At 39.7% G+C, this 23,662-nt stretch overlaps 1 protein-coding gene across 2 annotated transcripts in view; it reads left to right on the top strand.

Annotated features, from left to right (window-relative positions):
- Positions 1-23,662, top strand: part of NTRK2 (neurotrophic receptor tyrosine kinase 2) — a 203,253-nt gene that overhangs the window by 141,421 nt on the left and 38,170 nt on the right. For both annotated transcript variants that reach the window (XM_065745542.1, XM_065745535.1), the window contains 3 exons: positions 11,324-11,454; positions 18,453-18,625; positions 21,563-21,797. In XM_065745542.1, the coding sequence (XP_065601614.1) occupies positions 11,324-11,454; positions 18,453-18,625; positions 21,563-21,797 (539 nt within the window). The remainder of the gene's footprint in view (positions 1-11,323; positions 11,455-18,452; positions 18,626-21,562; positions 21,798-23,662) is intronic.

Below are 23,662 nucleotides of genomic sequence, written 5' to 3' on the forward strand. Positions count from 1 at the left end.
CTGGCTAGAGATTGTCTATGCAAACTCGATGTGTACAGATCCATGGGTCCTAATGGGATACATCCATGAGTTCTGAAGGAGCTGGCAGAAATGTCTGCTGAGACACTCTCCATCATCTTTGAAGGGTGATAATGGAGAACAGGAAAGGTGCTTGAGGACTGTAGGAAACCCAGTATCACTCTCATCTTCAGAAAGGACAAGAAAAAAGGCCTGGGAAACTACAGGCCAGGCAATCCCATGGGTTGGGTTAGATGGTCTCCAGAGGTCCTTCCTTACAGTTCTGTGATCCTGTATGTGGGAAGATGTTGGAAAAAGCAGCCAAAAAATCTTGGAAGTTATCCGCAGTTGATTATGTTAGTTTATGACTCTTTCTTTTCTCTTTAAAATTCTGTCTAGAAGAGCAGATTAGAATATCAGTGACCTGGAAACTGCTGGAGGACCATTTTATGGATGCTGGCTTACCAAAAGCCAAGCATCACAACTGCCTAACTGCTGTCTTAACGCCACGTCCTCAGGAGCAACACCTCACCCTCTTGCTGGTGGTGGTTTTGCAGGAGGCAATAGTTAGTTGACACTGGTTGTGAAGCAGTCTGTTAATTTGCTGTGGTGGCATCCTGACTGTAGGGCTGAACAATAAACTTACGTTTTGTGTATCTCAAATTTTAGTTCAGTACAGGCGATACATGTACCAACAGTCAACACTCATTTCCTTAGCTGCAAGTGCCAGTTCTGAGCAACTAGAGAGAAAAATCCAGCTGTGACATTGAGACAGAAAAATTCACTGCTGACAATGAAAATGATGGTAATTTCTGATACTTACTTTACTGATAAGCATATAGGGTATTCTGCATTACAGCTGAATAAGTGTAGAAGCCATTTGTGTTGTTTCCTGCTGTTCAAAATGTTTACCATGTACATGAATATATAAGCAACTGGTACTTAACTCATCTGTGAGAGAACTTGAACTTCAGAAAGAAAAGGAGAAAAAAACCTAACATTGCGTCTGTCTTCTTGCTGTGCAGACTACAGTTTCTTTAAACTGTGCTGTAATATCTTGGTGTACAGTAGTTGCAACAAACAGACTTGCTTTTCTTAAAAGCAACAGTCACAGAGAAGCTAAATGAGGAAAGAACTTTTCTGGCCAATGCATTTTTGGTTTCTCATGGAGGCTCCCAGGATTAACATTTGCATTCACTTGGATGCATGTATTACAGAAGATTCAATTGTAAGTTCTTTCCAAGAATAAAGAGCACAAGGGGAAAGGTGATTGTGATTTATGCTGACATCTGTGAAGCTCTTATAGAAGATCACACGTGTACTAGCTATCACCATAAAATTAACTGGTACTAATTGGTCAAAGCTGCCAACTCAGTCTGCTTATGAGTGTAACACTCTATTTTAGGTCGTGTTCATTATACTGGCATAGTATGTCAGCTCCTGAATAAAGTTCATTCAGCCATTTTTGATGTTCTTGTTGCCCTGCTATGTGTGTGTGCTGCCATTAGTGAGAATTCATATCTCTGCAAAGACTGAGTCTGTGTGCTTTGGGAAATGTGTGTCTTGGGTATCTGCCCAGTGGTCTCTTCTTCATCAACAGTGGGCTGTGGGAGGGCACCCTTTGCACCTCACCTGGTGTTTTCCTCTCTCTTGGAAGGTGGCAGAAACAAAATGTTCAAGCATGTTCCTTTTTTTCTCCTTTTTGAGGCATGGAACTAAGGAAAAACAAACAAACAAACAAATAAAACAAACAGAAAAAGGCTGTATCTGAGTTCATTACTGTGTGATAAATCAACCAGTAAACTTCCATGCATTTTGCTGTGCTTGGGCAGCTCCTGTTCCTTAGTGACAGCTGCTTGGCTCAGCACTCTGTAATTATCAACTCACAATGCTTTTAGGTGCTGAAATCATAATGGCAGAGGCTGAACTTGTCTTCAACCTCACCATGGGCTACAGCTTTAAAACATCCCATTTAGTGCATGCTTGATTGTGTTGAATTTGATACTATGCTCTGACAGTTCATTAACATATTAGACCCTTTAGGAAGCTGTTGTTACCCTAAAGAAGTACAGGTCTTCATTAGCTGCTGATGTATCACGCAGTTGCTGTTTGGTTAATGCATCTTTGTTCTCTCCCTTTCTCTAAAATAAAGTTCTTCTAATATGTATATATGAGGGAATTTGTACATGTTTGTGAAACTTTTCAAGGTCGTTATTTGAACAGAAGGAACTTGACTGAGAAGCAGACCTGTTAACCTGTTGGATGCAGTTAAACTGAGTGCTCTCTGCTTCTACATTATGCCCCCTGCCTTCCTCTCTTTGGTTGCTGGCTGGACAGAGGGGCTAAGTGTCAATGAGATGACTGGTACCTTCCTGTCAGCAGCAACAAGGACATACTGAGCATGATACTGCCTCTGATCCGCTAACAAGACAATGGGATCTATGTTGTGCAGACTATTTGCAAGGGACTGTTTGTAGAGCAGACTTCAGTTTCTTCAACAAAGAAGGAGTCTTTCTTATTGGCCTGAAATGTAAGAAAATGTAATTTTAGCTGACAGATATCAATATCTAGAGCTCAAGTAAATGGAAGGAGACTTCTTATACTCTTCTCTAGTCCTCTTAGATAGGTCTCTTAGTTTTCATGTTACATGAAAATAATGTGCAGATCCCAGAAGGGAGAAAAGAAAATACAACACATTTTTTTTTTTTTTTTTTAATCTGGGAAATCCTGTTGTTCCCAGTGTCAAGTCACATCTTTTCTCACTGTAACCACAAGACAGGTTGGTTTTCCTACCAGGACAATTAGAATAGGCACCTATCCTAATGCTACTGAAAGATGCTTTTAAGTGTTCTTTGATCCTGCTGGGCAAATGTTTAGTGTAATTTGCAGAGTAGTTCCAGGTAGCAGAGCCAGTGTTTATTTAAGTAAAGCAAGAGGCATGCCACAGTCTCATTCCCATCTATCCTAGCATTTGTGGAGATTTTCACGCCCCAGAGAGGGATGAAACATCACACAGGCTTCAGAAATCTCATGACTTTTACACATGCCTAAGTCCTTTGGAGGACAGAAGAGAATGGCCAGGTCAGCAGAGGAGGTGGTATGTGGTCTAGGGTAGGTATGAAAATTTAAGCTTGTTCTGTATTTATGTTGATACAAAGGAAGATTTTTTTTTCCCCAGAGAATGTGCAACAAGATAAAGAAAAGTGCTATTTTCTTTGCAGTTGTTGAAGTCCTAATCCTGAAAAACCTTAAGTATGTTCTGTCTTGCAAATCCTCTGTGACTTCATTTGAATGACCTGTAAGTGAAAACCTGTAGAGCCTTTTTTGAAACTATTACAATGTAATAATCCTCAGACTGCTTTGTGGCTGTAGTTAGGCTCTCTAACCCAGAAGTAATCATGAGTTTTCTGGGTATACTTTACATGCATATGCTTCTAGTTATAACTGCCTTTATTATCAGTAAGGATGGAAATTCTATGGAACACTCTAGCGAAGAGGTGTACCAGCCTGTCAGTGGAACAAAAGCAGAGCAACAGTATCCTTGCCAAGGAAGGACAAAAGGTGAAACTGAAGAACTGAAGGACAACACATCTGAAAGAGCCAATAACCTCCTTCCCAGGTCCATCCACCTTTTAAGATGGTTCTGCTTGTCTCTCACATTGTGTGGGGTTTTCAGGCCATATAATTTTTACTGCTAACCTGTCTGTGACCCCCAGATGGAGGAGTAGGAGAAGGGCAAAATGAATTCTTTTTCTTTTCAGTGTATAGGAGAAATCTAGATTTTTCTCTTTTTTCTGCTTATTTTTTTTCTTGATAAGTAATGTGGAAATCTGATCCAAGGGCAAGGATGGTTCCTTCCGTTATTTGTTTGCCTTTCTTAATGTCATTGTATCTTTTGTAAATTCTCCTCAGGAATAAGCCAAATTCTCACTTTAAAATGCAGTTTCTCCGTGTTTGACAGCCTCTTGGGATGAAAGATAGGAAAACAGGGTGGCATGCATAGAACCATAAGCGTGAGTAACTGAACCAAGTGGCCTTGAAGCCTTGACTATGTGCAGTTCAGTTAATGAATTAACCTTCTGCAGAGGTATGAGTTTACCTCAGCTAGTCCAAAGAAAGCAAAACATGGCGGGGGGGTGAGGCTAAGATTCAGCTTTCCTCATGGAAAGCCATACAATATCATGCAGTCTGATAGAACTCTGAAAGGTGCTCTGAAGCTGGACAAAAATTACTTTAAAAAGTCTAAATAGTATTGTTTAAAAGTGCTATGTAGAAGTCTGAGATTTGTTGTGCTCTTGTGGTATCTTCTCTATTGTTTTAATTTCCTTCCTTTCACAATTAGCTGCTACAGAGCAGACTTACCCATCTAAGAAGGCAAGATCAGGTGCTGTGCTATCTTTCAGTAAAATAATTCAGCAAAAGGTGATGATTAAGTCTGCTTTTAACTTTATCAAAGAGGATAGAATTTGGGTTAATGAACTGAGCACATAGTTTACTCCTGCACTGGGCTGAAAGCAGCATTATGTGTTCACCTTTCTTTTTCAGAAGCCAAAAGTAAAACTCTTCTTTCTCCCTCATATTAAGATACTAAATGATTTTCTTTATAAATAAGAAGAAAAAAGAGAAGCATACCTCAAAAAATGAGGTGATCTCCTTTGAACTGCACCTTTAAGCCGATTTAGGCAGAACTTGAATGTGGCTCAGTCCTTGAATGTGTGATGTTTCTTTCAGGTCCTGCTTCTCTTACTGTCATTTTGGGATGCTTTTCAGATTATGCTGGTTTCTGAAAAGAGGTAGAAAAGAGTTAATGCTTTGAAGGTGGTATGTTTATTAGCACTTCTCCCATACAAGCATCTATTGTACAAAATGTGCCCCATGGTGCTTCCCTATCCTTTTCTGAGTGCTTCTCTTCCTGTGGCTCAAAAGATCCATAAAGATTAGTGTTGTGCTGAGGGAAAGGATTTCCTGATCTGAGCTAAGAGAAGGGTGGTGATGAGATCATTCTCTCCAGCTGATTTAAACTTTTAAGGCAGACAAGATTTGTCACAATAAAATAATACTAGCAGACATTTTATAGTGCAACTCCTGCACAGTAGTCTTTACGTTTTGTAATCAGTAACCTTTTGGGATAAGTGAATTGAGATTGGCTTTTACAAATTAAGTGCACGTGCATCTGCAAGGGCTGGGTTTGATCAGAAATGTACCACAGTTTTCTGCTTAGGGTTGATTTGCAGCACTGTGCTGAAAAACTGTTAGTAAGCAGGAAGCAGAATACAGAGAAAAAAAGTGAATAATACCTACTATCTTGAACATACTCTGACAAATTCAGTTATTCTGACATATCCCAATGGTTTCAGCACATAACTTGTCAAATCCTTATTTAATACATATTTTAATAAAAATAAGTATTGAAAATATATATTTTGAAATAAAAAAATAATAATGCCAGGGTTCTGAGGCTTGAGAGTCTTGCATACCTTAGTTCTTGAAAGGTAAAATTCATGCCTGGAAAAACTGTCAATTATTGCTTTTCTGAAAGGTGACTTTAGCTCATAAGGCTCATTAAGTTAAAACAGTAATAGCATTGTTATTATAACTTACTATTATGTAGTTTTTATTTTGTTTTAAGGTTGAAATTGAATATGTCAATGTATCTGTCTGTAGGATACCAAGAAGATTTTGGCCAAATAAGATTCTGTTGACCCAGAAGTCAAACGGAAGCCTACAAAAGACAGCAAACACATGAATTTCAGCCAGTGAAGCTGGCTGCAGTGAAGTGCTATGATAGCTACAGAATAATGATTTTATAGTTCTCAAGAGCTGTGGTGCCCCAGGTCCTTTGGGAAGGACTGGTACCTGGCCACCATCCCAGGAGTTTCAGTGTTGTGTCATGGTAGGAGACTTAATTCCCAGACAAGCCAATGGAAACTTCAAAGTAGAGAACCTGTGAGGATTTATGTTGTAAACAAAGCCACTGAAAGGTTAAACTACAGTCACAGATTTATTAGGTTTATCATCACATATAGCTCCTGACATTTAGGAAATTCCTGGGGATTATGCCATTCTAGTGAGTGCTTACTGGTTGTTTTTTTCATAAATGTCTGCAGCTCTTCTTCCAAGGAAGACACAGCCCACGGAATTGCCTATTTCAGGTAGCCCATTAAATAACTGAAAGACTGGGAAAGCCACTGATAGCTATGCAAATTGTTTCAGAAGCCATGTTTGTAGTGAAAAAGTGAAAAGATCAAGTGTCCCTCTGCCCTAGTAGTTCCTCTGGATCATTCATGTTCTGTTTTCTACATCCTGTACTGGCATCTCTGATTTGCATTAGAGTACATAAGAAGCAGGTTTTCTGTTGGCTTACTTTAATCTCATTAAAGAGATTATTAGTGTCTCACATGTAGACTGTATATGTCAGAACTGACTTCTTGCTTGTTTGCACTTTTGACAACTGGATATTTACCTTGCAGGTGGATTTGTTGCTGCTGTATGGTAAAAATTAAACAGCAGCACTACAAAAAAAATAAAAAATAAAAATAAAAAAAAAGTAGAATGATAAGTAATTAATGTTGTATGGGTTAAACACAGCAAATAATCAGAAGTATATTCACAGTACTGAGCTGACTTATTTCTACATGCAAGCAGTCTGACAGGCAAGTCGTTGTTTTATTTTATTTTATGAAGTTGGTGGTTTTTATTGCCATGTTATTATCATGTTAGAGAGTAGATATCTTAGCATGCCAAAATTTCTACTCTGCCAATAGCACACAGGACTGCAGCAATGCTGCTGCTGCAGAATCTGAAGGTCATTGGGCTAGACTTGCTGTCTGCTGTCTGTAGTGATTTTGTATCTTCCTGCTATATGATTCTCTCTGAAATTCCACCCTGCCTTTTATGTGATGGACAGATTCTGTTCAAATTTGGTATACAGTCTGAGCAATTACTCGGCCATTTATGCCTATTTTATTTTCTAGCAATATCTTAGAAAGACCTGAGTCGTAGTGAATGCAAGAAAAACGACGGGAATAGATAATGACGAAACTTCAAAAAATGTCTTTCTATGACAATTCATGTCACATCACAGATTTTACCTACTGATGCCATTTTCTCATGCAGTTGTAAATATGTCTATAATATTACCTTGTCTGATTATCTGACATCTTGAAGATCTCTTTTCTCTTCTTGAGACACCTTGAACAACAGTTTTTATCAGTATGTTCTATATGTGTATCGCTAGTGAAATTTTTAACACTATCCTGGAAGAGTCTTAGCAGATGACTTAGGTGGACATGCAACACTATGAAATCTTCTAGTGTTGGTAGTTCAGTGAGCAGTGAGGATGGAGCCTCATTGCTCCAGCTCTTACTATCCATCATGCAGTGAATTCCTGATGCACCCATTCCATGAAAACTTTCCTCTGCTCAGATGTTTCTGTAAGATATGTCAAAATGTATCTGAAACTGGCACTGGTGATACTGCAATTGAGCAAGACGTTCATACTGTGACACATGTTGTATCCCACATAACTTTGTAATTTTTGTGCTCTTTAGGAAAAATAGCCTTAAAAGGGCTAGTGTAATTTTTGATGTTCAAAGGGGGCTGATTTTTAAGTTTGTATCATAACTCAGTAGGAAGTGATACTAGAATGTGTCTTCCATTCAGATAAAAATAAAAAATAAAATAAAAAAGAAACTATATTTTTAAAGGATATTGAAAATCATTCCACAGAAGGGCCATAAAAATGACTGGCAAACTAGATAAAATGCTTACCTGAGACGGGCTTCCATTTCTTTTCCTTACCAGTACCACACAAATAATAGTATTGATATTTTGTAGTGGACCATAAAAGGGTGCTCATGCAAGCAGAGAAAGTTTACTGAAACTCAAGGGCCAAACAAGCTAAACTTCAGAGAAAAAAAGGTCTGGATATTTATTATTAAGGAAAATGATTACACAATTAGGGCAAGTGAATAGCCCAGACATCCTAATAAAGACTGGCACATCTCCTTTCAGAAAGTATTTTCCTGACAAGAGCAAGTCATCTAATGGTATGTTTCATGCTGTGCAGGTCAGCTTAGGTGGTGTAATGGTCACGTGTAGTTGCAAAGTGTTCAGACCTATGCTTTGTAACCAAGGGATAAACATTTTTACTTTGTCACAACATTTCACTGTTTAATTACATGCAGAATCTTTTTAATAATTTATGCTGCTGAATGTCCTCCTGTCTGTGGCTGATATCAGCCACATCCAGCTCAGTGAATTCAATGTGGTGAGGTGTCTCTGAGCTGCCCATATTGATTGGACCCACTCCAGAATGTGCTGTGGTCCTCTTTGTTAGGCCTTACCATCAAAGGCTGGTTACCTGGGGACTGAAATCCCATGCCTGCCTGCTGATAGTGTTTGCAGGATAAGCCTGAGTGCATCATTTACAGCGTGACATGCTGTTTGTTAGCATCTGAGATACTGTAAGTCCAACTGTCTTGTGGACAGCCTGTGGGACCTTGAGAAGAAAACTCTATTCTGTATTTTTTTTTCTTGCCAGCCTATTCCTTGCAGACATCTTGGAAAGCCCGCTGCTTCTTTGGGCAAGGCTTTATGGACATTATTTAATTCTGTAGCCTCTTTTCAGCATTTACCCTTGTTTAGTTTGTTTAGTCTCACGTCATAGTTTGGGTTTCATTTTTCTCTTAAGTATTTCAACTTGACTTAACTCTTCCCTTAATGTAACACATTTTTTACAGTAATCAAAGAATATCTTTTAAACCAGGGATAACATGGTTTTAAAAGCACAAGTGGAAGCTCAAGCACAAGTACCATTTAAAGTAAAAAGAAGAGGAAAATATGTAACCACCCTTTGAGTATTTGTGTATCTTTGCTTGTGAAACAATGTTCTGAGACCACTTCTTTGGTAATACAGTCATGCCACCTCTTCGGACAAATTTTATGTTGTTTCTTCAATATAAATCCAGGATAATCTCTTGGACTTTAGGGAAAAATATTGGCTTTATCCTGATATTAACTGAAAGCAGATTTTGACTTGCATTTTTTAGTGTATCTCCTTCTGGAATCTCTTCTTACTGAATAAAGTGTCATAATGGCTGCAGATCTGAGTGTGCTAAATGGATTTCTCCCTTAGTTTATATTTTTATCACATCACATGTGTTTGATTAGCTTACATTGTTTTTGTATTTAATCTGTGCCCATTTAGTCACATTTACTGTCATTATTTGTTCCCTAACTTGGTTCAGCTCAGAAAGGTAACAGATTGCTAAAGCACAACAGGTTGTGATTAAACTCTGAGCAAAGCTCTTCCTTGGCTTGCAATGTTTTACTTTTGACAGTTTGATATGGGACAGGTTGTTTATTCAAACGCTTGGTTTATGTCAGAGCATTAAGCATCTGTAAGTATACTATAGGGAAATACTTGATAAGTTTCTTACTTATTTTCACACTGTTGGTTGTGGAGACTTTCAGGAACCTGACAAATGTCTTTTTGCTGCTAAGGCAAACTTCATTGGTTTTTGGTGTTCAAAGTGGGGAGAACATGAGCAGTACCTAGAAAGTCATATGTGGTCATTACCAGGTTTCTGGTAGGTGCAAGAAGAATGAAATGAAAGACCCCCTTCCCCTCTGCAGACACAGGGCTTTGCTGCTGATGTCAGTAGGAGAAAATTTCAACTGTACTCTGCTACCAAAGCTGATGGGTTTTGTGGACATTCTAAGGTGATTATATTGGTATTATGGAACTGAATATCTTGGCTGCATGGTCTTGAACAGCCTCCCAGCTGCCACCACCTGAATGGGCTTAGTCTGATGTCAACAGGGCCTTCTCACAGCAGCTAGGAGCTGACATGGCTCCCCAAGCACATTGTGCTCCCCAGGCAAGCATAGAGGTGCCAGAGGGGGACTAAGAAGCACTTGCTTCTCTGGCACCAGCCTCCCTCTTTCATGTGCAATTTACAAGCTCTTGGGTGTTCTCCACAGCTCGGGGTGCAGGATATAGGAGTTCCTCGCTGTGGGACCGTGGGCCCACTTCAAACACTGTTTATATTGGTGGGAACAGGATGTGCCCTTTCTTCTCACCACCAATATTAGCAGCGCTCCATTTTCCATCCTCTAGTAATGGGGCAGTATAGTTTCTGAGTTAATGGTCACCTGGTTTGGAACAGGCATGTGGCCATTTAGAGTCAGGGCATTGTCTACATGTGAATATATCCGACACTGATGACAAGGATCAGCCCTGATCTCTGCAGTTAAGCAGTTAATGGGAGATGTGTGCCTTGGCAGAGGGTGCTATGATGCCTGTGCAATGCTATTTACTCCATTGCATTCAGGATATAAGTTGCAAATAGGCTCTGAGCATGCAGGGTTGAATTTCATTCTTTCAAAAAGCAGCTAAGTGTGCTTTGGTTAAACATATCAGAAAATGCTGTCTGTTTTGTACAATTTCAGCAACAAGAACTGTCCAGTCTGTTTATTAGGCCAGATAAACTGACCTTGCGGATGCTTTATTTAGGTGAAACACTGAGTTGGTGGTGCATTGTAGAAAATTTGGTAGTCTTTTAAATATTAAATATTTTAATGGAAGCTTGCATTGGAAGGAGAATGTGAAATGAGATGAACAAAAGTGCTCAAGGACTTTAATGTTTCAATCAATTGCTTCTGGGCAGCATTCCGCTAAGGCTCTGTCCATGACACTGGCTAAAACATTTGTCCATCTTCTATTTCTTTTACTTTAGAGCAACATTGTAATTCATGTTTGGGAGAACTAGATTTATATCTCAAAGTAATGGCAGTACAGCACCTTGAGAGAAAACAGTTGAATAGGTTTTGCACAGAGAGTAAGTTGGATTTAGTTGAAAGCACATTTTGTTTTCCTGAGTTAGGTTAATTTTAAAACTTTTTCTTCCAAACATTTTTTACTCTGGATGCCATGGTTCAGCTATTGTTAGAAGTACAACACTAGAAGTGGTATCAGAGAAGTTTCTTATGTTTCCTGATTCATGTTTTTTAAAAAACAAACAAGAAGTATAACAGCAGTGACTGTTCAGTATGCTCTATAGCAGTCTTCAAAATACAATGATACATAAGTTTTTCCCAGGTGATTCTCAGCATCTTCTTATCCAGGAAATGAACTGCTCTCCAAATAAAAAATATATTTAAATGAGCCTTTCTTGGCAAGGTGTTAATAAATCATGCATGGGCACATTGATTCTTTCCACTGCGTGCAGTGTGTTCTTCAGGCAGACCTTTCTCCAACTATCTGTCAGCTTGGGCCCTTACCCCTGCCGCTCATTTTGTCTTCTGTTTTGTCTTCTCTTTGCAGTTGTTCAGCACATCAAGCGCCATAATATCGTTCTTAAAAGAGAACTGGGAGAAGGAGCCTTTGGAAAAGTGTTTCTTGCAGAATGTTACAACCTCTGTCCCGAACAGGACAAGATCTTGGTGGCAGTGAAGGTAAAAGAGTCTAGGGTTTCCATCATTAATTCATGGTTGCAACTAATCCTATTTTATTTGTAAATGATCATATTTGCCTTTTCTGTAGCCCAGTTTAACTCCTCTGATATATGTGGAAGGGTTCACAAGGCTAATGGAGTGTTAAGAGAATGTGATACTTGATCTTGCTGTAGATTATAAAATAAAAGCTGAATTTCATAAGGAAAAGGGGAAAAACAGACGGTGTCACAGAAGGGCAAAATCTTTTATGATTTATTTAAAATATGATTAGTGAAAAATAATGCCTGGGCTATTAAAAATACATGACTTACATTTGTGTGTCTAACAAAATAATCTATAACCATCTGAGTGGATAGTTGTGCATATAACTGCCAGTCAAAGGTGGCCTTTTTTTCATAATTGTGATTCTTTTAATCAGCCACTGAAATTATCTTTGGGTAATTTCCATTAATATAACTGCCAGGAATGTTACTACAAAACTGTGAGTAGTATTTTAATGTACTGTTAAACACTGTCTGTGTGGAAATCCAGAAATCACATTTCAGACCTGGAGGAATAATTCTTAATTTTGTATCTTCAGTCAGCTCTTCCAAAATGTAGTCCAAAGGAGGAAGATTTCCAGTATAGTCTCAGAGTTCAGACACCAAAATGGCTTTACTGTACCAAAACCTTTTAGTCCCCTGAAATGGATAGACTAAGGGTCAGTCATCATCCTTAGCTACACTAGCAAACAGTACCTGTGAAACTACACTCGGAGTTTTCAGTCCCCCTGGCAACAATCTCCTATCTCCATCTGTTGTTCTGCTGAAAGCTGAACAAGGTGTTCAACATTCTGAGGTATCTCATTAAATGCAGGGTGAATACAGATTTAGAATTTGGATTGTGCTTAGGAATCAGAAGACAATCTTGTGTGAACAGCCTCAATTAGGCAGCCATGAGTACATTCTGGATGAAACTATACCATAAAAGAGACCAAGTACATCATCTTTTTGTAAATGGAAACAAGACACAGGATCTGGCAGTGAGAGAATATGAAAAGAGGATGGATTTGTAGAGCATTTTCTTGCGCCATCAGAAATAACAGGTTTTTCTGGCTTTGCCAAATTTACCAGGTTTTAGATAGTTTGAATTGTCTAGTCAATATGAGGAGAAATATGAGTCATATAAAGAAAAATGAGGTCCTGAGGGAAGAAAATATGAGACAGAGGAAGACAAAACGGAATGAATTTTATATTGTATTTTTTGGTGAAACTAGAGTGGAAATTTCCTCCTCTCTATCACTTTGGGGAAGTTCTTGATAGGAAAATAATAGTCTTCCCATTCACTTGCTCCCTTTGAAAGTCATGAACAAATGGAGACTAGCACTTCCACAGTTAAATGCTGTTCTACACTCTCTCTGATGCACTTTCTCAATATAATTGGCAAGTAAGAGCATCCAGCCTTTAAAGGGGAAGTGTCCCCATGGGTTTAGATGACAAATCTATCATGGTCTTTGACAAATCTATCTATTACTATTATTATTGTATTTTTCTTTTTTGACTAAATCCATTCTTTCTAGCATCAAAAATTGCACAGGTAACCATGTAGAAAATAACCTTTGTGGATAGATTATGCTCATTTAAAGTTTCTTACATTGCCTCTTAATATGAGACTCTGATCACTGTCTTAAGAGGAAATTTTTTTTTGCAAACTTGGTGATTAGATTGGTCCCCACTTTACTGAGAGTTTGAACTTTTGGTGCATCCTGAGCTGATAGAGATGGAATGTTACTGCACATAGAGAGCTAAGCAGAAGACTGTGTCCAGGCTCCACCATTTGGCACAGGGTTTGATATTGAAAATGTGTAATTTTTTTACCTCAGAGCAGCAAATCTGGATACCAGCAGCCAAGGGTAGCTTCAGAGCGAAGGCTTTAGAGAGCTTCAACCCCCTTAACAAAACTACAGCAAAATTTTCTCCATGAAGAAGAGCCCAGTAGGAGCATATGTTTGGTGATAAGGGAGGAAGTGCCAGGGGACTCAGGGAGATAGGAAGCACATCCACATCCACACCCACGTGTGATTGGATCTTGGCAACACTGCTGTTCTTGACGGCTGACTGCCGTGCAACTGTATGATTTTATACAAGTACACCAAAACACTGGCCTGAGCATCTTCACATCTGAGCCAACATGCATCGTTTTCCTCATCAACAGGCTAGTATCTGAGATGCTGATGATGCTGTAGTAAATTGCTTGGGAGTTAAGAGTTCCAGAGATATCTAGGAAGATAAGAAGTAGGTTTAGCATAAACAACCTCAAATGCTTGAGCTTTTCTGCTATTTGGAAAAGGAGTAAGATGGCCTGGGGAACAATTTTAAATTAAGAGAGGAGAGACTCAAGTTAGATGTTAGGAGGACATTTTTTACTCAGAAGGTGGTGAGGCACTGGCACAGGGTGCCTACAGAAGCTGTGGATGTCCCATCCCTGGAGGTGTTTAAAACCAAATTGGCTGGGGTCCTGGGCAGCCTGATCTACTGAGTTGCAATCCTGCCCATGGCAGGGTGTTGTAACCAGATAGGCTTTCATGTCCCTTCCAAACTAAGCCATTCTGTGATGGAACACCTACCTTAGGAGGACAGGCTGTGAGAGCTGGGGCTGTTCAGCCTGGAGAAGAGAAAACTCCGAGGAGACCTGACAGCAGCCTTTCACTGTCTAAGGGTGATGTATAAGAAAGAAAAGGAAAGACTCTTCAGCAGGGTCTGCTGTGACAGGATGAGGGGAAATGGTTTCCATCTAAAAGAGAGGAGACTGGATATAAAGAAGAAATTTTTTTATAATGAGAGTGGTGAGGCACTGGAACAGGCTGCTCATAGATGTGGTGAATGCTACAACCTTGGAGACATGCAAGAAAGGCTGGACAGGGCTCTAACCAACCTTATCTAGCTGTAGGCGTCCTTATTTATTGCAAGGGAGTTGGACTAGCTGGGCTTTGAGGGTCCCTTCCAACTCAAAAGATTCTATGATTCTGTAATTCTGTGAACTGCTGACTTGCAAAGAAAATCTATGAACACAGAGCTTCATCACAGGACAAGCTGGTCATAGGATTAGCCTCACTCTCAGGTGAGTTTTCAAATCAAACCAGCATACCATTTATTGCAGACATGTTTAGAGAACAGAGGATGGCAAAAAGAATCATAGAATCACAGAATCATAGAATTGCTCAGGTTGGAGAAGATCTTCAAGATCATCAAGTCCAACCTCAACCTAACCATGCTACCCTAACTCCAACAACCCACCTGTAAATCATGTACCTGAGCACCACATCCAAATGGATTTTAAATACATTCAGGGATGGTGACTCAACCACATCCCTGGGGAGCCTATTCCAGTGCCTAACAACCCTTTCTGTAAATAAGTTTTTCCTTATATCCAACCTAAACCTCCCCTGGTGCAACTTAAGGCCATTTTCCCTTGTCCTGTCACCTGTTACTAGTGAGAAGAGACCAACCCCGTTCTCACAGCAATAATGTCTCCCCTCAGCCTCCTCTTCCCCAGACTAAGCAGCTACAGCTCCTTCAGTCACTCCTCACAGGGCATATCCTCCATGCCCTTCACAAGCCTTGTTGCCCTTCACATGCCAGCACTTCAATGTCCTTTCTGTACTGAGGTACTCAAAACTGAACAGAGTGCTCAAGGTGGGGCCTCACCAGTGCTGAGTATGGGGGGAGGATAAGTTCCCTCGTGCTGCTCACCACACCATTCCTGATACAGCCAGGATGCCGTTGGCCTTCTTGGCCACCTGTGCACACTGCTGGCTCATATTCAGCCAACTGTCCATCAGCACAGCAAGGTCCCTTTCCATCAGGCAGCTTTCCAGCCACTCTTCCCCAAGACTGTAGGGTTGCTTGGGGTTGCTGTGACCAAAATGCAGGACCTGCCACTTGGGCTGGTTGAAAATCATGTGGTTTGCCTTGAGGCCACCAATCCAGTCTATCCAGAAAAGTTATCATTTCACTGTTGGCCAGTTTTGCTATGCCACAGTGGTTGTTCAAGCTCTGGGTATTGTCTATTCCTAGGATTGCTTCCCAAGGTGCAGTTTTGCTCTTGTTTAAGCTGACTGGACCTGGAGGTAAGGATTACCTGAAATGCACATTTAGCCTCTTGATGCCCTAGGAGTGGAAGACATGGGATTTGCCCTGTGCTTCTCCAGGCCTGGGGTTGTAAGTTGAGGAACATTTCCATGACACTGCAGAGGAGAACCAGAGATTTCCAACTCTTCTTCAAATCTCAGCTATTCTATTGTGTTGGGAGGCAATAAGCATTTCACAGTGGAAGGCTGAGACAGTGAAAAGAAAGGCTGTCATGAGAGGTTCCTTAGCAGATCATACTGGTGCTGGTGTGAGTCAGGTGTCTATACTTTTCCCCTAACCTTTGCATGGATCCAGTTCTGTGTTGTCAGAGTTGATTGAGGAGCTAGTGATTTGTGCTTGCTGCACTGCACCGTTTTCTACATTGATATCTACAAAAGGACTTGATGGAGGAAAATAAACACAGAGTGCAGTCCAACTGCCACAGGGCTGAACTCAGAGCTCCTGTACCAGCCAAGGTGGGCCTCTTGCTCAAGAGAGCATGCCACCCTTCCTTAGCTGGTGACCCAGCAGCCTGATGATTGGAAAAGTACTTGTGATTGTATCTCAGTCCCTGCTCAGGATAAACTCCCATTGACTGCTAAGAGTGCTTTGAATGCGGAGCTTTGGCTTACTTGTCAGTAATGGCACTAATGAATATGTCTTTGTTCTGCCTTGTGCTCTTACGGTTTTATTTTATTTTTTTCTCTCTTACATTGTGAACAAGCTAAATGCATTCTGCAGTGTAATTTCTGTGTAAATGTCACTTGCTTATTAATTGTTTTACTTTCCTCCTTGCCTATGTCATCTCTCTCTCATGCATTGTGTCTATTCTGTGTGTTGTGTGAAATAATTAAAAGGAAATGAGAGGACCTTGCAGTGAAAGGTAACAGAACATCAGGTTGCCCCTTGGTAGTAGAAACCCTGTCTGAGTTTTACTAGGGTTTTAGACCTTTCTGTATTTTCCTATTTGACAGAAAATGTGTAATTGCCATGGCAACTGCTCTGTCATATGATAATTTTGCTGTTCATATGAGATAAAAAGAGTCTCCTGAAATATACTATATGCCATCCTCACAGGGCAGGAGCTGTCAGCATTTTTACAGTCTTTCTGAGGAAAGAGCATGCTAGAGACAGTATAAGCTTGTGCTTCTCTATATCAGTTTTTTCCCTACATTGCTATAATTTAAAAATGTTTTTAATATGAATTGTTTTTCTGTTTCTCTTGCTGAGAAGAATTATAGTCCAATGGCTTTATATATGAAACCACCATAGGAGACTCAATTGACAACAGAATTATTCTCAGTGTTTTCATCATACTGCATAAGTTGGACTGAGAGTTGGTGCCTGCATCATGTTAAGGCATCAACAATTGGAAGACATTTCAGTTTCATTCTTCATTTGATCTGCATATGATTTTGTGGTGATTATATTTGAGGAGCAAACTTGATACTCCTTTTATATGATATAGCTGTTTATGCTAATGTGTCACAGCTTGTGATGGTATGGTGATCCAAATCCTTGCATCATTGTTGGTAAAATTTGTGGAAGAAAGGTTATGTGCCCGAAGATACATGAAACTGATAAATGAGTCCTTGAGGGAAGTGTCATTTGTGGCATGGCTTCTGTTGCCCCTAGGATCCACAGAGCATGAAATTCACAGGGAATAGCCCCCAAATCTGACAAATGGCCACTCAGTCTCCCTTGCACTTTGTCATGCTACCTGTTCTTTTTTGAGACCTATGGTTACCATTTCATAAGTAAAACAAGTGTTTTTTAACAGATGTGTTTTAGTCCCTAGTCCCTCATATGCATACATGCATATGTTTAATATTAGAAGAAAGGACTGAATTGTCTCTGCTAAAGAAAAACTGTGATAAAACCATGAATATTAATAGCAAGAAACTAGGATTGTTGGCATAATGACTGCATAGCATCAACTTGCTCTGTATCTGTTCTGATGAGCATGGTTGGTTCCATTCTTTATGAATTCAGAGTAGAAAACAGTGTGGCTGGATAACTAGCATAAACTGTTATCAGTTAAGATAATACTGTTAGTTTTCTCTTACCTTCCTTTGTTTAAATTATGCAAGTAGTTAAAATACAGAGGTTGAGAGCCTAGCCTTCAGTTTTTGTGAATAGTAATTTTTGAACATTGGTAACCTGCTAATGTTCTCATACTGTTTTAAAAATGTTGTTTGAATTAATATAGTAAAATCACTGAAGGTAGAGAACAGTAATGGTTTCTTGTCAATTGCGATTATTACTAACTTAATTTGTGACAGAATTTGCTTTTATTTTCATGCATGAAAGTGTTTCCATACTCATGAAATGTACTTCTTTGGAAGAGATTTGAAACTGTCTTTGGATATATGGTCTTGTCTTCCTTCTACAAATTTGACAAATACATAGCACACACGGGGACAAAAATAAACAGCAACAATAACATTGATGCATAAGAAATGCACCCACATTCCTACTAAGTATTTTATGCAAGCAGAGCTTTACTGGGAGGAACATAAACCAGAGGTAAATACCAACAGGATAATGGGATTTTGCCTGAGTTAAATGCTAAACAATATGAATCAGCTGGTTACTGGTGTACTTTTTATAAGACTGCCTGTGTTTGGAAAAGCATGATTATGAGTATTCCTACATATTCTTACATTAGAGTGTTGTTTGGGATGACATGAGGCAGGGGAACATAAATTGTACTGCCTTCATTTCAGTGCATTTAGACATCACACCTGCGTTTCTAAAATGTTACTAAGAATATAATCTCTCCATCCTTTATGCAGCATTGTCCTTATATAACCCTTACAGTGCCATCCCACCTGTTCACTACTTTCTGTGAACATCTCTCCTTTCTTACATTCTCATTTTCTTCTCTAGACTTTGAAGGATGCCAGTGACAATGCCCGCAAGGACTTCCACCGTGAGGCAGAGCTGCTGACTAACCTGCAACATGAGCACATTGTCAAGTTCTATGGTGTCTGTGTTGAGGGTGATCCACTCATCATGGTCTTTGAGTACATGAAGCATGGAGATCTAAACAAATTCCTCAGGTAAATCTACCATGTATTGTTCTAGGGAGATAGAAGTGGGCAGTGAAGGAAGCTACTGGTATTTAATGCCAAATTAACTCCCATGAAAAATTCAGACACCTAAAAGTGCAAATCTGTGTAACAGTCATTTTGTGTACTGTGATATGGAGTTCACTGTTTCCTTACACGTTTGGAAATACACTTTACACTGAAGGAACTGAAACCAAGCAAAATTGTTTCCAGTGTATTTCAGTATATTCAAAAATGTCTGGTTATAAGGCTTGTGGTAGGAACTGTTTTCTGGTAGCACTTTGAAAGATCCCACTTAACACCTATCACGAACTGTAGGCATCTAAAAACTTCAGAAACGTATCCTCTTTTCTCTTCTCTCCTCCCAGTGTTTTGGTATGAGTACCATTAGTGTGTGGCAAGAAAAGTGTGAGCCAAAAACTTCAGTGCAGTGTAAAATGCTACATCTTGGGCTCTGGAGTAGAGCTTTGTTTCATAAAGATGTTGAGGAATGTACATCATAGACTGAATTTTGGCAGTAAAGAAGTCATAAATATGTAGATGATATCTAAGGTTCAATATAATAGATAACTCACGAATCATCAAGCTTTGAACACTGGTCTTGTGTGTGTGCCATTTCCACCAGTGTGTATTCATTGACATAAAAATAAGCAGTTAAGAGACAGCTTCTGCTCATACGTAAAAATATTTGCATAAGGGACTGTTCTTTCAAGGTCTTCTGTGTCATTTCCATCAAAAACCTTTCAGTGTATTGAGATCTCTCATGGTAGGGGCACCGCCATTTTGGAAAGATGTCACTTAAATGCATGCCACAGACAAAGCTGTAGAACAATCTAATGTGCCTTTAATCGGGTTCAGGTTTTCTGTCTTACTGAAAGTGCTAGTAATCGCTTGTGTCACCATTTTTTTAAGCCTTTGTGAAATGAGTTTGCTATCCTTGTAATCTCCAGTGAACAAACAGTCACAGTGTGTAAAAGCAAATGACATCAACTAGCATCCTCCCTTACTGGAAGGGCTGCTGGGGCTGGCAGAGAGACCAGATCCTGAACTGGGGATGCAGATCAAGCACTACTTTTCCCAGACTGATTGTCTCTTTGGCAAAGGATTGAACTGTATTGTGAGAGCAATGTTGGGACATTTACATTTGCCTGCTTGTACCTCTGCTGTGGATCAGCAGTTTCCAACGATGCCAGCCCAGCACTTTTTCAAAACACTGAATTTCCATTAGAACAAGCCGGATTGGCTGCTGATTCTTTGACATTAGAAGAAATACTTATTCTTTCATTTGATTTTTTTTAATTGGTCTTTTCTTACCTCCTAACTCCCTTTGAATTGTACAGAAAGGTAGTTTAGCAGACAATATACGTCCTCCATTAGGTCTTGTCTCTCTCTCTCTCTCTCTTTTTATTTTTATTTTTTAATTATTAATCAGCCCCGGTCTTTAGAACATAGAATAATTATGCTGGGACAAGCTGTTTAACCTAAGCTCCAATTTGTCATTCCTCTCCCATCTGATGGAGCTTGTGCAGCAGATCAGAGAGTGATTCGTGGGCTGCAACAGCCTGTATTTCTTACCCTGCAGCGCCACCAAAGGCTGATGGGAAAAATGAATCTGAAATTTAACCCAAATAAGTCTTGCTATCTGTGTGCAGCCAATCGCTGTTTCAAATCTAGGTCCCCTGCCTCGAAGTCATTCCTGCCCTGTGCTTGTTCAGGGCATTGACCGTTAATGTGGATCCAGGGAAGTGTGTTATCAGTGTAACTGGCTGTTGTAGACACTGAGGAGCATGTCATTTACAAGCCACAGCACAGTAAAAGCAAAATAGATCGGACTGTTGAAAATAATCCAAAAGTTTCATTACAAACAGACCAAGGAAGCTAGTGAAAAAAAGTAGAGCTCTCTAATTTAGTAATTTGGATCTTCATATCTGAGAGAAGTCATTAGGAAGAATCAGCGCAATTAAAAGGTGCAGTGCTTTTTGATAAAACATTCTGGTTGAAGGCTTCATGACTTCCTGTTTATTTCCCCTTACTCAAACCAATTCAGTGGCTGACTGCACCTGTGGCAAAGAAAGTGTGGTTAATTTCTTTACCTGATATCAGATGCAATGCCAGCAATGCTACATACCTTCTTTCATTTCTTTCTTACATCTGTCACTCTGCTCTTGAAGTTCTTCCCTTGGGGCAATTTTAATAACATATTTCTAATAGGCAATGTCAGATTTAATCTCATAGATTTTGATTAATTTGCAACTCTTTCCCAAACTCCTGTGCCCTTCCCTTAGGGATGAATTAAGGCCTCACCTTTATTGATTAGAAAGGTGATTCTCTGAAACTCTTCTTTGGAGGAAGGAAGGACTTCTGAGAGAAAGTTAAAACAGGTTGTAGAATATTTTTCCAAAATAGCTGGGGAGAGGATGGCAGAGGTGCCCTCTTGGAATGAAATGAATAGTCTGCAGGAATAGAATTAAAAACGCTTCTGAAAACCCAGAAGGAAAGATGGATAGAAAGTGTTATTCAGTGAAATTAAATGATGAATGATTGCCTCACTAATTGGCTAGCGATTGGTTAGTGATGCTCATCATAAAATAGTGTATAGGAATGTTGATAACTATATCTTCAAGTTACAAGAGATGTGGTGGTTTAAGACAGAGGGTTACTGCTATGAACCAATCTGCCTTATTTCCATGAGCAACATATATCCCTGTTGTATAATTCTCTTCAAATCACCTGTCTTTCACACAGTGAAGAAAAACAGTAAATGAAAAAATCCAAGAGATGAATTTTTGCTATTTTACCAAGGACTCCATAGCACTTTTTATTATTTTACTTAAGTAAGTCACTTCTCTGGTTTTAGGCTCACCGATGTCTTTCACCTCTGTATCTCACAAGTGGTCTGTCACTAAATCAGATTGTATTTTGGTGCAGGGCACATGGACCAGATGCAGTACTAATGGCAGAAGGCAACCGACCAGCTGAGCTGACACAGTCCCAGATGCTTCACATTGCCCAGCAGATTGCAGCTGGTATGGTTTACCTGGCATCACAGCACTTCGTGCATCGGGACCTTGCTACCCGGAATTGCCTGGTTGGTGAGAACCTACTGGTGAAGATTGGGGATTTTGGGATGTCTAGAGACGTGTACAGTACAGACTACTATAGGGTAAGTGAACTGCTGTGAGTGTGAGCAACTGAGGTCTTGTTCAGTCATCTTACCACAATGACATACTTACTACATGGCAAGTTGTGTAGTTGGCAGCATTTGCTGTTCGCTCCCACATGTGTAACTTCATGAATGGAATAGGGGCTATCAGGTTTTAATGGCTTACAGAAGGCAATCCATGGCCAATCTGCTAGTTTGTGAATGATGGACTTGTATCCTGTGAGATAAGCTACTATACATCTTCAAGCACATTCTCTGTATCTTGTTATCAGTGAATTCTTCTTAGAAAAAATGAAGATCTCTTCTTTATCCACCCTAATTGTGCTGGTGTCCATAGAAGGACAGTGCCACCTCTGTGCCATTGTTTGTGGGATTCCTGAAAGGAGACTGCCTTTATGTCCAGGTGGTGCTTGACAGGGCAGAGAACGATAGACACAAGAATTGTTTGATGAGTGTTATTTTACTTAACAGCTGAGAAATGTCTTCTCTGTTCATTGTTTCTTCTTTCAAAAGGCAAACATAGCAATTAGTAAACATACAAACCAGATTTCTCTTATATTTTGTTATTCTGGAAACTTGGCACCTCATGGTACTTTTTCACTATAAAACAAGCATGATTTCATTTCAGGACTTGGAAAAATATACAGAAGAGTAATCACTGGCTCTATTTGTTTTTGCAAGGACACCAGTGAGCACCAAAGGCTAGGCTTTCTTGACTTGCATTTGAAGAATGAACTGTACTTCTGTGATTGAGGGCATGTCTCTGTTCTGTATTTTAGTGAGACTGGATTCACTTACATTTTCATAATTACACTTAAGAATGAATGCTCAAGCTTAACAGTAACAGTCTGCAAATGCCTTGACAGATAAAGGTGGCATTTTCTGAGTGATGAATGTTTTGCTTTGTTTTGAATTTTGAAGAACAACAACAACAACAACAAAGTAGCTCCTACCACAGAAAATCTACAGGCAAAAAGGGTAGAAGATAGGTAATCATCTGAGCTTCCTAGAGGCAGTTGAGGTTTGGCATAAGCATTTGGTAGTGTACTGACTGATGTCTTCTTACCTGTTCGTATACCTCTGTTTAATCCTCAGGTCTTATACATGAGCACTCAAACAAAACTTTTGCCCAATGGAGCAGAAGTTTACAACAAGGGCAGAATTTTGTCCTGCCTGAACCATGGCCTGGAGAAATTCTAGGTAACCTAGATAGTCATTGAGTGCCTTTCAAAATACCTCATTCAAGTGATACACTGTATTTTTCCATTGCATCCTCTTCAGTCACACTCTTTTTATTGTCCCTCTCTCATTACTTTGTTAGTCTTCTGAGACCAAGGGAGGACTGCTGTTGTCCTGGAAGAAAGGAAGAAGAGAGAGGGAGAAGAAACAGGAGGGTGTGTGAAGAGGGTGCTATAATGGATGTGAGAGGTTCTAAGTAAGTCAGCTCATTACGGAAAGAAAAGTGGAAAAAGGTGATAGTAAAAAGACACAAATGTGGCTGAAAAGATGATGTGGAAGACAAATGTCAGAGGGGTTGAATGAAAATATGAATTTGTATAGTAATTGATTTTGCACAGTGAGAAAACCAAGAAGGACCATTTCCCCACCTTGTCACTTTTAGTTAGTGTGGAGGAGAAGCAGACCCACAGCCTACCTTGCCATTGTATTTTGCACTGATAAAAGCTAAAAGTCAGAGCTGAGCCTTTGAGGTTCTGAATGGCCCTCTTTGGGCCAGCCATATGTGGGCTACTCAGAAGCTGAATGATAACTTTCAGATTGTTGCCTGGAGAATTATATCTGTGGCAGGCCTAAGAAACCATCACTGATGACACTGGGATTGCACTTGACCCAGCATACTTAATTGT

The sequence above is a fragment of the Cyrtonyx montezumae genome, unplaced genomic scaffold, assembly GCF_038088225.1.
Source record: "Cyrtonyx montezumae isolate F1298 unplaced genomic scaffold, pur_monq_1.0 scaffold_36, whole genome shotgun sequence".
Lineage (NCBI taxonomy): Eukaryota > Metazoa > Chordata > Aves > Galliformes > Odontophoridae > Cyrtonyx > Cyrtonyx montezumae.